The sequence below is a fragment of the Triticum aestivum genome, chromosome 4B (assembly GCF_018294505.1).
Source record: "Triticum aestivum cultivar Chinese Spring chromosome 4B, IWGSC CS RefSeq v2.1, whole genome shotgun sequence".
NCBI classification, from domain to species: domain Eukaryota; kingdom Viridiplantae; phylum Streptophyta; class Magnoliopsida; order Poales; family Poaceae; genus Triticum; species Triticum aestivum.
In genome coordinates, this window is record NC_057804.1 from 7,253,307 (window position 1) to 7,265,734 (window position 12,428).

Genomic DNA, 12,428 nt, shown 5'->3' on the forward strand with positions numbered 1-12,428 from the left:
TAGTACTACTAGTACTACAGTGTTGGTGGATCTGTAATTAATTAATTAATTAATTAATTAACTAGTGTGCAGCTGCTACTTTACTGCATTACTTTGACTATGGCTCCTCCTCCTCCGGTTGCACTGGAAAAGCAGGTTGTGGTTGGGAAGCACAAGCGTGTTGCCGTTGCTAATTACGTGCACTCAATGGCCGGCCAGCCTTGTGCTACCCCCAACACCTTGCTGGCCGGCCTGCGCGTGTATATATACTGGGTGCCGGAGCACACAAGCCTCACACACCAAGCACACCTCTCTCTTCTAGTCTTCTTCCTCCTCCGTCTCGCGTTGCCTCCTCTCCTTCACTTCACAAAACCGAAGCGGCAAGATGGCCGGCGCCCTGGACGAGGCCAAGATCATCGACTACTTCAGGAACAAGAGCGTGCTCATCACCGGAGCCACGGGCTTCCTTGGCAAGAGTAAGTCCATGCATCCATGCCGGAGAAGATTGATTGGTGTTGCGTCGTGTGCTCACTAGCTCGTCGGCCTGTGCAGTCATGGTGGAAAAGATCCTGCGGGTCCAGCCGGACGTGAAGCGGATCTACCTGCCGGTGCGGGCGGCCGACGCCGCCGCGGCCAGGCGCCGGGTGGAGACCGAGGTACGTGCCTCTCTGCCCGTCCATCATGGTTCTTGGTGAGCTCATGCTGCAAGGAACACATGCGATGCGAGCTTTCTCTCGGACAGAGAAGCCCCCAAGCTGCTCCCACTGTGCCCCTTGTGTCTCTTCATTCCGTTTCATACTCACTACTAACTTTTTTTTCATTTTAATGGATATTGTAATAGTACTAGTAATGTTTATGTGGCGCATCGGAACAAAACATGCATAGATAGATATCACAAATCCATCACAGCATCATAAACAGCCCAGCTGCCCGCTGCTGCTCCTCCTATCTGTGATGCAAACATGAACATGGGTAGAATAATTATCTTATAGGCATAACCCTGTTGAGTCTCATTCCTGCCGAACATTCAGGCAGGTCACATGCCATTTTTCTTCTCGATCTCTTTCTGAGGTTGAGAGTCACATGCCATGCCATACTCTGCATGAGAGAGAGGTGACAAAATTTTCAACACTTTCATTTATGTCCGGTCCTGGAAACCGGAAGCCTTGGGAAAACCGGCCGCAGGATGATAAATAAACCGGCGGCGAGGTGGTGCAGCTGCGTGTGTGTTCCTAGGAGTCGTATGTGAGGAGTTATGGTGTGGGTAGGGCGGTAGGTTTGGTCAGGTCGACTCGATTCAGACGTTATCAATGGCCTCTGCCGCATGCAGTGCGCCACTGGTACTGCTACTGCGCCACCTCCTAGCTAGCCACAGCCAGTGTGCAGCATGCATGCATGGCTGGCTGGTGCTGGGAAATGAAAAAAAGAAGAGAGTGTGATCTACTCTAGCTAGTGGTGTAGTTATTGAGTAGGGCCAAGAAGATCCAGAGCGAAGACAATGGGCACTGCAATGGTCCTCCACCCTACTCCGACTCCTACTCCATGTAGCAAGCAACTCCTCCGGAAAAGAAACCCTTCCAGTACGCCTGGCCCCTCTCCATTTCTTCATATGCATTCACTCATCCTTCGTTGTATAGGTATGGGCAATTTACAGTTGCGGACAGTTGCACGGGTCGATTGTCCTGCGCTGCAGAAGCAATTTATAGTTTTTACCAAAAGTTGCCGAGACACTCACCATGTTGGGTGCGTGCATGCATGCATGTATCAAGCACGTACAGATTGCAAAATGAAAAATAGTTGTGGATCAAAGTTGTTAAGCAGATCGAGATCGATGTGTGGTTCGCAGGTGGTGGGGAAGGAGCTGTTCGGGGTGCTGCGGGAGCGGCACGGCGCCGGGTTCGACGCCTTCGTCGCGGACAAGGTGGTGGGGCTGGCCGGCGACGTCATGCGCGAGGGCTTCGGCGTCGACGCCGCCACGCTGCGGGACCTCCGGCTCGCCGACGAGCTCAACGTCATCGTCAACGGCGCCGCCACCACCAACTTTTACGAAAGGTACAGTGCTATTGACGACTGTTTAATTCGTCAGAGAAAAATTCAGCGGAGAGAACGTGCATTCCTGCATCGATCTTCTTCTCCAGAGTAGCTAGTGAGCTCATCAATGGCCTCTGAAACTAACTGCGGAATGGACGTGCGCGTGCGTGCTCAGGTACGACGTGGCCCTGGACGTGAACGTGGTGGGGGTGAAGCACATGTGCGACTTCGCCCGGAAATGCCCCAACCTCGAGGTGCTCATGCACGTCTCCACGGCCTACGTCGCCGGCGAGAAGCAGGGGCTGGTCCCGGAGAGGCCGTTCAAGGACGGAGAGACGCTGCGCGACGACGGCACCCAGCTCGACATCGACGCCGAGCTGAGGCTCGCCAGGGACCTCCGGAAGCAGATGGAGGCCGACGACGATGTCGACCCCAAGGCCCAGAGGAAGGCCATGAAGGACCTCGGCCTCACCAGGTTAACAATCATGTTTTTTTTCTCTCAAAGTTTCTCCTCCTTCCTGTGAAATTCAAGTTCAAAAATCACTATTTTTTTTTAATTCAGATTTAGAATTCATTTGCAATAACTGTGTGTGCAGGGCCCGGCACTTTGGGTGGCCCAACACGTACGTCTTCACCAAGTCCATGGGGGAGATGATGCTGGCCCAGATGATGCGCGGGGGCGACGTGCCCGTTGTCATCGTCCGGCCCAGCATCATAACCAGCGTCCAGAACGACCCACTGCCAGGATGGATCGAAGGCACCAGGTCGGTTCAAACTCTGCTTCGCGTCCAAATTCAAATGCTAACTTTCAAATTCTGACACTGAAATGAAAACCGCAGGACGATCGACGCCATCCTGATTGGGTACGCGAAGCAGAGCCTGTCGTGCTTCCTCGCCGACCTTGACCTCACCATGGACGTGGTAATTGCTTCACTCGCTGTTAGTTAATTCAGCAAATGCAGAGCAACTAGTAGTGCTACCGTCTTCTTGCGAACGTGCTGCACTAATGAGTAATAAGTAACAATAGTACAGTGTGTGACCATGCTGCAGTAAGTTGCATCAAAAGTCTCTGTGCCAACCAGGCCAAGTGGTTGCTGCAGTGCATCAACCAACCTAGCTGTACTTGGCCGCATGCAGTTACTATTTGAATCTTGCCTGCTATAGCAAGGTTACATATGCTGCTAATAGATTATCACAGTTCTAACCCAAATGTGCAACAATGGTGTATGCAGATGCCCGGTGACATGGTGGTGAACGCGATGATGGCGGCCACGGTGGCGCACGCCTCCTCCACTCGGTCATCAGAGCCAGAGAAGAAGCCACCTCCGCAGCAGCAACACCCTCACTCGGTGCCGCCATCGCCAACGGTGTACCACGTCAGCTCGTCGCTGCGGCACCCGGCTCCGTACGCGGTGTTGTACCGGACGGGGATGCGGTACTTCGAGGAGCACCCACGTGTGGGGCCCGATGGCCGCACCGTGCGCACTCGCAAGGTGCGGTTCCTCGGCAGCATCGCGGCGTTCCACCTCTTCATGGTGCTCAAGTATCGTGTCCCCCTCGAGCTCCTTCGCCTGCTCTCTATCCTCTGTTGTGGCCTCTTCGGTCTTGCCGCCCTCTATCATGACCTCGCCCGCAAGTACAGGTATGGTCTTTCGAATTCTCTTTGCAGTTGTATGGTCTCGATGTTCAACCGGTGGCTTAAAGAACGTGTGTCGTGCAGGTTCGTGATGCAGCTGGTCGACTTGTACGGGCCCTTCTCGCTCTTCAAGGGTTGCTTCGACGATGTAAACCTCAACAAGCTCAGGATCACCATGGCTGATGGCGACCATGCCGATACCGCCGGCGGGCTATTCAACTTTGACCCCAAGACCGTTGACTGGGACGATTACTTCTTCAAGGTCCACATCCCTGGTGTCATGAAGTACGTCCTCAAGTGATGTTCCATTTGCATTGATCTGCTTCTACATATCTACCAAGAGAGAAGGGGGGAAATCAACTGAATGCTAGCCCGTTGCCCACCATGTGTAATCTTGTTCTTAAGTCTGCGGTATTATTGTATGAGTATTGATTGTACTGCCATTGGAAATTTAACCAATGACTATGAGTATAAGATAAAATTACTTGCATTCTAGCCGGGGCCTCTGAAATGACAAGGTTCCTATGGAATTATGTTGGGAATTTTTTACTTTTCACAGTACTACGAAAAAACACAGCCTTCAAATGAGCATAGGTTTATTTTGCCACATGTGCATAGGTATGTTGCGTAGAATAAAATGTGATTCGAAGCGAGCGCACATCCCGGCCTCCCTTAGGCCTCGGCCCATTTATCTTTTCTTCACCTTGCTCCGCACCCCTACGCTCGGTTTTTATTCTGGTTTGTTTCCAGGGTTTCATGGCTTCCCATGTGTCCGGGTTGCCTTACTGTATTTTCAGATTTCAATTTTTCTATGTTTTCACCGGTTTCTCTGTCTTTTTTTTCCACCTTTTTCTCTATCTGGAATACCTTTCATTTTCATTTAAATTATTAGATTCGTGCATTTTCTTAGAAAAATATATGAACAGTTTTTTAATTCCTGATCATTTCTAAAAACTAAAACATATTTAAAAATTAATTTAAAATTAATCAATTCATAATTTTTAAATTTATGAATGTTTTTATAATTTTATGGAGATTTTTAAATTCATGGTTGTTTCAAAAAAAACTCATGAATATTTTTTAAAGTCCTGGACATTTATAAAAGTAACAAAGGTTTTAAAATCTTGTGAACCTTTTCTTTTGAATCCATGAACAGTTCAAATATATGAAAACCTGTTTTTTTAAGCAATCATCAGCGAGTGGATTTTCTGAAGAGAACAACAACGACTAGTTTTTCTCAAGAAGCGAACACTTAGCAAGTGGTTTCTCTCAGCAAAAGAACATGGTTTACCACCTATTCTATGCATCCAAACCTCGTCAACGAAACACTGGCTTTTCACCATGATCGAGTCATATCGCATGAAAATCTTACTACCACGTGTGTAACACATTGGGCCATATGGCATGCAAAGCGAAAGTTAATTCATGAAGAAAATGCCAAAGTTTGTTATCCATTTTTTACTTTCATTGAAGTTTCCTTGATAAACTCTGTCTATTACCAAGGAGGTGAAGGCTACTACACATGACACAAACTGTATTCCACTAGTTGTGGTTTTTGATCAATAAAGTTGGCATTACCCCTCAAATAAATCAGTTAATTTCTATGTCTGCCGGCCAGCGTCCTTGGGATGCAACAAATTAAATCGATTAATCAATTCTTTGGGCTTATGGAAGGCAGGACCAGGAACAACAGTCGGAAGGAAGGCAGGGAAATTTCGAGCCATCTTCCATTTTTTAAGCATCTTTCCGTCAATACCCTACGATTCCGTGAGCCCTTAATCGAGTTCCGATTTCCACCCACTATATAGTTTTGCTAAAATTTTGTAGCTAATTTTATTCTTTTCATCTACTAGACGTCTAGTATTGCAAGATCCAAGTCATGTCTTCATTTAGAAAAATATGAATTTGATTACCAAAAGCATAGGAAGAAATGAAAAAAAACAAGGATTTAACTCAGACTCAGAAAAAAGATATGGATAAGTGTGTTAAAAAAAGCACAAATGTCCTTCATTAACCAGTCACTTGATCAAGACCATGCACGTGATAGTAATGTTGACAATAATCCCAGTCCTAGAGATGGCCAGACAAAGGCAGAAAATAATGTCAAGGATTTTATTGCAGCTTTTATTTTCAAAGAACACTAAAAGAATGATGTTATTTAAATGAAGACTATACAGCCAGAAGTATGTACTATTCTTGATATTTCGTATTGTTACATAAGATATTATGATATTTATATTTATGTAGTTTTTTTAGTGCGGTAAGGTTCATTTTAAAGTTTGGCACGGGGCCTCGATTTTGCCAGCCTAGCCCTGGTTCATGGTTAGCCATTTTCTCGCGGTCATATCCAACCTGAAGACTCCTGCTTCGGACGCTATGCGCAGATAATCAAGGAAGTCAACTCTCAGGCGGCAGAGGTTGCAACTTTTGAATACCACAATGAAAAGAGAACACATAATATGATGTTCTTTCCTTGGTGCGCTATGTGATTTCCCTAGTCACAAACTGCCATATTTGGCTAGATTGGCCACCCAAGGGAGTTTGTATGAACGTTATTGATGCAAACTTACTAAAAATTCTGGGTTCTCAAAGAAATTTTGCCTCCCATTTTTTCATTTTGGTTTCTCTTCCCACTTTTTTTTATTTTGAGTTTGTATTACTTTTTATGTTTTGTAACTTTTTTGTGCTTTTACCTTTGCCTTTTGTTATTCATTTCATTTCCACATTTTATTTTCTATAATTTTATTTTAAGAAATATGATAAAATACAATAACATTGTTTTATGCACTCACGCTTTCCTAAAATAACATGAACATCTTTTCCCAAAAGATGTGAAAACCTTTTATTATCAACATGAACATTTAAAAAATACATTAACAATTTAAATTGAATAAATACATGAACACCTTTTCAAACCATGCAAATATTAAAAAAATAGATGGATAATTACCTAAACTACGTTAATATATTTATAAAAATACTTGATATTTTTTAGAAATTATATGAATGCTTTTAAAATATAATTGAATGTTTTTCATATTAAAACTTTAAATATGTGTATAATTATATAATTAACCGGATATATTTAAAAAAATTACATTAATGATTTTGTATATGAGATGTAATGATCGTAGTCAGGTCTCCTACAAATTCGCAAAAAACATCCTCGAGAGTCCGTAATTTCAAATGTGTGTTGAGAGCTCTGATCCAAACAGTAGAATCACACATTCATAATTGTTTCAGCTCCTCCTAATTGAGCTTTAAAATCCGTTTTAGACCAGAGAACTTTTAGTGTGATTGAACCAGAAAAAAAACTTAGTAGGCCTAGTAAAAAATATTGAATTATATCGTTTGTTTATTTATACTAAACTCTTTTATCTCATCATGACTCAGTTGATAACTATTTTTTTTGCCATTGTTGATATGTATCACATAATTTATTTATTTATATAATAAGCTACACAAATTAGCATCTATATTATGGTGTGAATTTGTTGTACAGATCCATATTTATTATCACAAATGCCTTCCTAGTGCTAAATGGGAAATTGTATTTTTTTGCAAAAAAAACATATTATTGTTTAAGAAAAATACATGTTTCATTGTAAATTCGAGCAATCCTTTAATTTTGCAGTATGTCCCATGATGTGTTGTAAGCGTTTGTGTATCAATTTCCCATGGGATCAACATGGTAGAGTCATTTTAAAGTATATGGAGAGGTCAAATAAAGTAGTAGAGATGTCTAGAGCTTTTTCTATCACGAGAGATATCTGGAGTTCGTGACTATGAAGTTTAGGTGTCCTTCAATGGATATTTCAAAAGTGAACGAAAGGTCAATTGATTCTCCACCGTAAAATGCCACAAATCTGGTATCCCGAACCCCTTTTTGAAGAAAAGAAAAAGGTAAACAAGGAAAGCAAAACAATCGATAAAAGAAATATAATGTTGCAGCCAAAAGACCCTAGCATTTTGCAATCAAGACTCAAAAGTTTTGGTTTTCTTACAAACAAGGACAAATTTTTGACAAGTCTTTTGGATTTTTGATAGAAATTTTGGCAGTATAACACGTTGGTAAGAATCCAAATCAACAAGAATGATGGCGTGTTGTTCATTCCAAAATTCATTCATCACTCCAAGTCAATCATAAACATTTTCTACACTCGCGTTGCAACTAATAGGTCATAGTCATTCCGCTGAGGTCAAACCATGATGAACAGAATAGGGGGAGGGGACACTAAGGAACTACAAACAGAATCAAACAACCATGCGAAAATTCTCAAAATAGATACTATGGTGTATGCACTTTTCTTCATTTTCCACAACAAACCGGGCCGGAAGGGTTGTCCTTGGCTTCTGTTGCTGGAGGTGTGACATCCATTTTATCGAACTTGGATTTTGTTGTTGGAGATGTCACGTCCATTTTGTCGATGTTTTCCTCGGCGGAGCCTTCATACTCCACTAGGAGGTCCATGGACTCGTTGAGCAGTCCCTGGACTTTGCGGTTTGTCACCATAGAAGCAAGTATGTCTTCTTCCCTCAAAAGTTTGTGTTTCTTCATTCCCTGCAAAAGTTGTCACCCGTGAGTTCATAGATTGAAGAGTGAAACTAACACCGTGTTGGAGTCGAATACAATTGCTATTTGCTAGTAGAACGTCCATTCGTTGCTATGGGCTATAATGCATATAAATGTATCGTACAAATGATTAAGGTCGTCTCCAAGGTGAAGCTCATTTGTCCCTCATATGCCTGGACGTGGTCGGACATCAAACAGACGCCCGACAAGCTCCCCAGAATTCAACCGCCTAGATAGTCCGGGCTCCACCAAACCCAACCTATATTTGGGAGAGAAATGTGGTTGTCCGCACTATCTGCCACACTATCTCCAACACACGGTCCTAACACAAAAACCCCACCTCACGATGCACTCTTCCCTTTTCTTGTCGGACCCTCCCCTTTCTATTCGGTTTCCCGCCGTAGCGGGACATTTCTCGCTGGAACCCACTCCTTTAAAACCGTATGACGCCCACCTCACCTTCGCCATGGCGCTCTCGCTCTTCACACCATACTTCCCCATGGACCGCCAAGGAGGGTTCCCCCGCCAACCGCCCCGCTCCCCACCCTGATCCCCTCCCATGTGTTCGTGTCGATCCGCCACTGTAATCAAGAGGAGGAGGCATGCACCACTCGTGACACCCCGAGCCAAGAAGGCAGATATGTCTCCTGAGCCCAGTTAAACGCCGCGCATTACCATGAAACAAAAATATGTTTTTCGTTGTTGGGCATGCAAGTGATACGCCATAGTGTGTGTTATTAACTCTTGAAGCAACCAGGCAATGCATTTACCCTTCTATCCTAAAAAAAATTGTACGACTTGATGAAAAAAATGAACCTCTCGCTCATGCAATTTTCGGTGAAGTCATCTCTAATGAAATGCAATTTGTCGTATTCTCTAACATATAAATTTTTTTCCGGTCAGACAACTGTAACTGAAGAGACCATCTCGAACTCCCATCCCGCTCATTCTCAACCATCACTTTTATCATAAAATCCACTAACTCGTGTTTTAAGCGAGCCAATAATCGTCGCCGCCGTGGCAGGTCAACAGCAAGGGACAACCTAGTTCTATACTGGATCCACCCTACATCCTGGGCTCTAACAAAAGTTGGAGCCGTGAGCTAAATCTGAGAACAAAAGATGGACCACACACAATTGAATTGTTGATGTTCCAGTTTACTACATGAGTTCTGCTTATACTTTCAAAACAATATCAGCATGGATGATTTGAAGATAAACAACAAGCATCAGCCAAGTCTAAAATTATTCTTGTTACCATTGTTTCATGGGCATATCAAGAAGAATTTGGCTTGTATTCATGCTCTCGTTCTATTTAAGAAGTGCTCCATGGGGCCATTGTCGTGCAATTATTTAGTTATTAGAGAAAATCTAAACATAAATTTTACTCTAAAAGGGCAGATATATATAAATATTTTGAATCTGCATTGTTATTCTGCATGTTGAAAAGGGTATTCTGCCGTGCGCCTTGAAATAAGCATTTTTCCAACAGAAATATTATGCATGTTGGATACTGCCGTACACTGACATGTAGTTAGAACCTCCCGTGTGAGCATTTAGCCATTGTAAAAAAAAATCCAATGTGCATCGACAAAAACTGACCATTTACGTAGATTAGCTGGGTTGAAAAAATTGCATTTATATCGAAAGTCCCTATCTGTGCCCGAGCACATATGTGCTCTTTATCTCCATCGATCGCTCTCCTCTGGATTCGCACCGACCACTGTATACTGGCGCGTATATGATCTCGTATATCTTATTTCTCTCTGCACACAGGCCCACCACAGTCAGCAATTTAATGCCACGGCTCCGTTAAACCTCCGCACGCACAAACGGCATTACGACATGGGCCATGGCTCGGCTCCTCTACCGACGCCAATTTAATTCCATCCACCCCACCATCTCCTGTCTGCACGAGTCATCTTCATCTTCCGGCGCCAAGAAAAATCGCCGCCGTCCTAATCTACTCCACTCACGGAGTGAACCACCGGCGCCTCCAGTTGCTTCACCTCATGGCTGCCGGCTTGAAGGTAAGGATTCACCGGATTTGAGATACTGAACCATTTTTTCTGAATTGATGGCCCAGGTCATTTTCGTGTGTAAAGTTATATGCATGTGCACAAACTGAATTGATGGTCTTAAGTTCCTTAATCTTCTAAAATTGAACAATCCTGGCTCGGCCCTGCACAACTCAGTATGTATGCTCCCAAGACAGAACATGAAAATGAAGACATGTACAGGGAGTCATTCATGGAGTTGCATAGTCAAAGATACATAACTGAACCAGAAAGCATTAGTAGCATACCCTGACTAATGCAAATTGCCGAGCTAGTTGTGAACCAAAACATATGAAAAACAAGAATCACTTCCATAGAGAAGTCCCCACATATTCCAAACTTGGTGAAACACATTTCACAGAATAGAGAACCTGCACAGAAGAGCACCATGTTCAAATAGAAATTAAATTAGTCCAAATTGTGAATAACAAATAGCATGTAGAGAGGGCTGCAGTTCCTGTTTAGCGTCACAAAAAACAAGCAAAACTATTTATGTGGCACATAACTTTAGATCAGAACAAATACCTCCAGAACCACCAAACCAAATCCATGAATCCTTGCGCACGGAAAAGATGTACCTGCAAAAGTAGTTCTCCTTCATTACATACAACAAGTATTTTGGCGACTTCACAGACCTTGATGATAAAATTTCTTATTACACATCACACATTTTCCCATCAAACCGACTGTTGTAGCAGATTCAGAAATAGTCGTCTGAATGAGCAAAATATTGCTCCACTCTTATCTAACTTCTCATACAAAAAAGTTCACTACGTTCTCCCTGTCCAAGGGACGAAGTAGTTTTCCCTGACAAGGTTACCATATTTAGTCGCTCAAATTTGACTGATATCAAAGAAAGCAAGGGTGCTGTGGAAATACGACAAGGAATGTAATGTAACTTAAATGGAGTAGATATGTGAACCTTCAAACTGATTGCCTAGGATATATACTAGCTAGCCTCACCATAATAAAAAAAGGTTGAAATGAACGAGAATAAAGAATCCCAGAGCAAGAAAACAGGGCAAATGAAGCAGCAGATCAATTAAAAGTGTTGGAAATGGCTGACCACATGTATCTTAGGACTTCATGGTCACATTACCTGCAATCGTGCTCGGCGAAAAGGTTCCAACAGTTTGAATCCTTCTTCAATTCCCAGGTGCAGACCTCTGCACTACACAACTTCGTGCAGAAGTATGCAGAATTTAACACTAATCTCGATGAATTTGCAAATAGAATTCACCATTCAAGTAGGTCATAGTGTACAAGCCACGCAGAACTATGCATTCGGCCGGTCAACGCACATGTCAAAATTAACAAATGAAGAAATGTTGTGCTATGTATGGTGGATATAATTACATAAAGAAATGACTAAAGATCAGACAGTAGATTATGCTTGCAGAAAGAATAAGTCTAATGACTGCTCAAATTTAGAATTACCTGCTGGACAGAACATAAGTAAAAGAGGGCACCAACATGAGCATCTCACCTGAATTTTTTTGACTCTTATCCTCCTGTTGCTGATCTTTATAAGCATTTTTTGAAGAAGCAGTAGCTTGACGCTTGTATGTACTCTGTTAGCTATAGTTTCAGTCATATCAGGACCGTTCACAAGTGAAATTTTCAGACATTCCTGAAGGAGGTATGAGCGATTAAAGCATTGTTACAGTAGATCAAAGCCAGTAACAGTGCCAAATATGGTACACCCATCGAATCTAATTGGAAATCAGGGATTCGGTAGGCACTTACGCTCGGATCAGTTGCATTAGGAACTCCATCACCGCCGCCGTAGTCGCAATCGCCTTCGTCTCTCACCGCCCAAATCGAAATGAGTGCTCCTCGCACGGGGTGACAAACCTCCAAGCATTAAACTCGAACAAGGGCCCACGGGATGGAAAGTGCAAAAGCTGTTCTACGGCCCTGTTAGCACGGAGCGGACTTGAGCCACGGATCAGGAACAGTTAACCGTCTACCGTAACGCCTCCGCTACGTTGCCCTGTTATCTGACGCTACCCTGGCCCACGTACCCATACATACATTGGCTTTTCGCAGGTTTTCTTGTTCGCCCGTATAGCAGCTCAGTTAAATAGGGCACAGATCACAACACCTGAAATAGCGGCCCAGATAAAGAGAGCAAATGAGCTCGGGATTAGATT

General features: G+C 43.5%; 1 protein-coding gene across 2 annotated transcripts; it reads left to right on the forward strand.

Annotated features, from left to right (window-relative positions):
- Nucleotides 1-261: 261 nt before the first annotated feature.
- LOC123090527 (probable fatty acyl-CoA reductase 5) lies at nucleotides 262-4,141 on the forward strand. 2 transcript variants are annotated; one of them, XM_044511833.1, is made up of 8 exons: nucleotides 262-455; nucleotides 532-635; nucleotides 1,826-2,031; nucleotides 2,186-2,485; nucleotides 2,607-2,774; nucleotides 2,850-2,949; nucleotides 3,243-3,652; nucleotides 3,731-4,141. In XM_044511833.1, the coding sequence occupies exons 1-8, from the start codon at nucleotides 365-367 to the stop codon at nucleotides 3,945-3,947; spliced, it is 1,596 nt and encodes a 531-aa protein (XP_044367768.1). In that variant the 5' UTR covers nucleotides 262-364; the 3' UTR covers nucleotides 3,948-4,141. The 2 variants fall into 2 exon arrangements, with proteins under 2 accessions (XP_044367768.1, XP_044367770.1); XM_044511835.1 differs by having other exon boundaries at nucleotides 2,850-2,931.
- Nucleotides 4,142-12,428: the final 8,287 nt, after the last annotated feature.

What these genes read in the sequence shown, in the direction of transcription:
- LOC123090527 (XM_044511833.1), top strand. Translation starts at nt 365, where the DNA reads ATGGCCGGCGCCCTGGACGAGGCCAAGATCATCGACTACTTCAGGAAC. An exon ending in AAGGACCTCGGCCTCACCAG is followed by an intron (nt 2,486 to 2,606) that starts GTTAACAATCAT and finishes CTGTGTGTGCAG; the next exon opens with GGCCCGGCACTTTGGGTGGC. An exon ending in TGGTAATTGCTTCACTCGCT is followed by an intron (nt 2,950 to 3,242) that starts GTTAGTTAATTC and finishes TGGTGTATGCAG; the next exon opens with ATGCCCGGTGACATGGTGGT.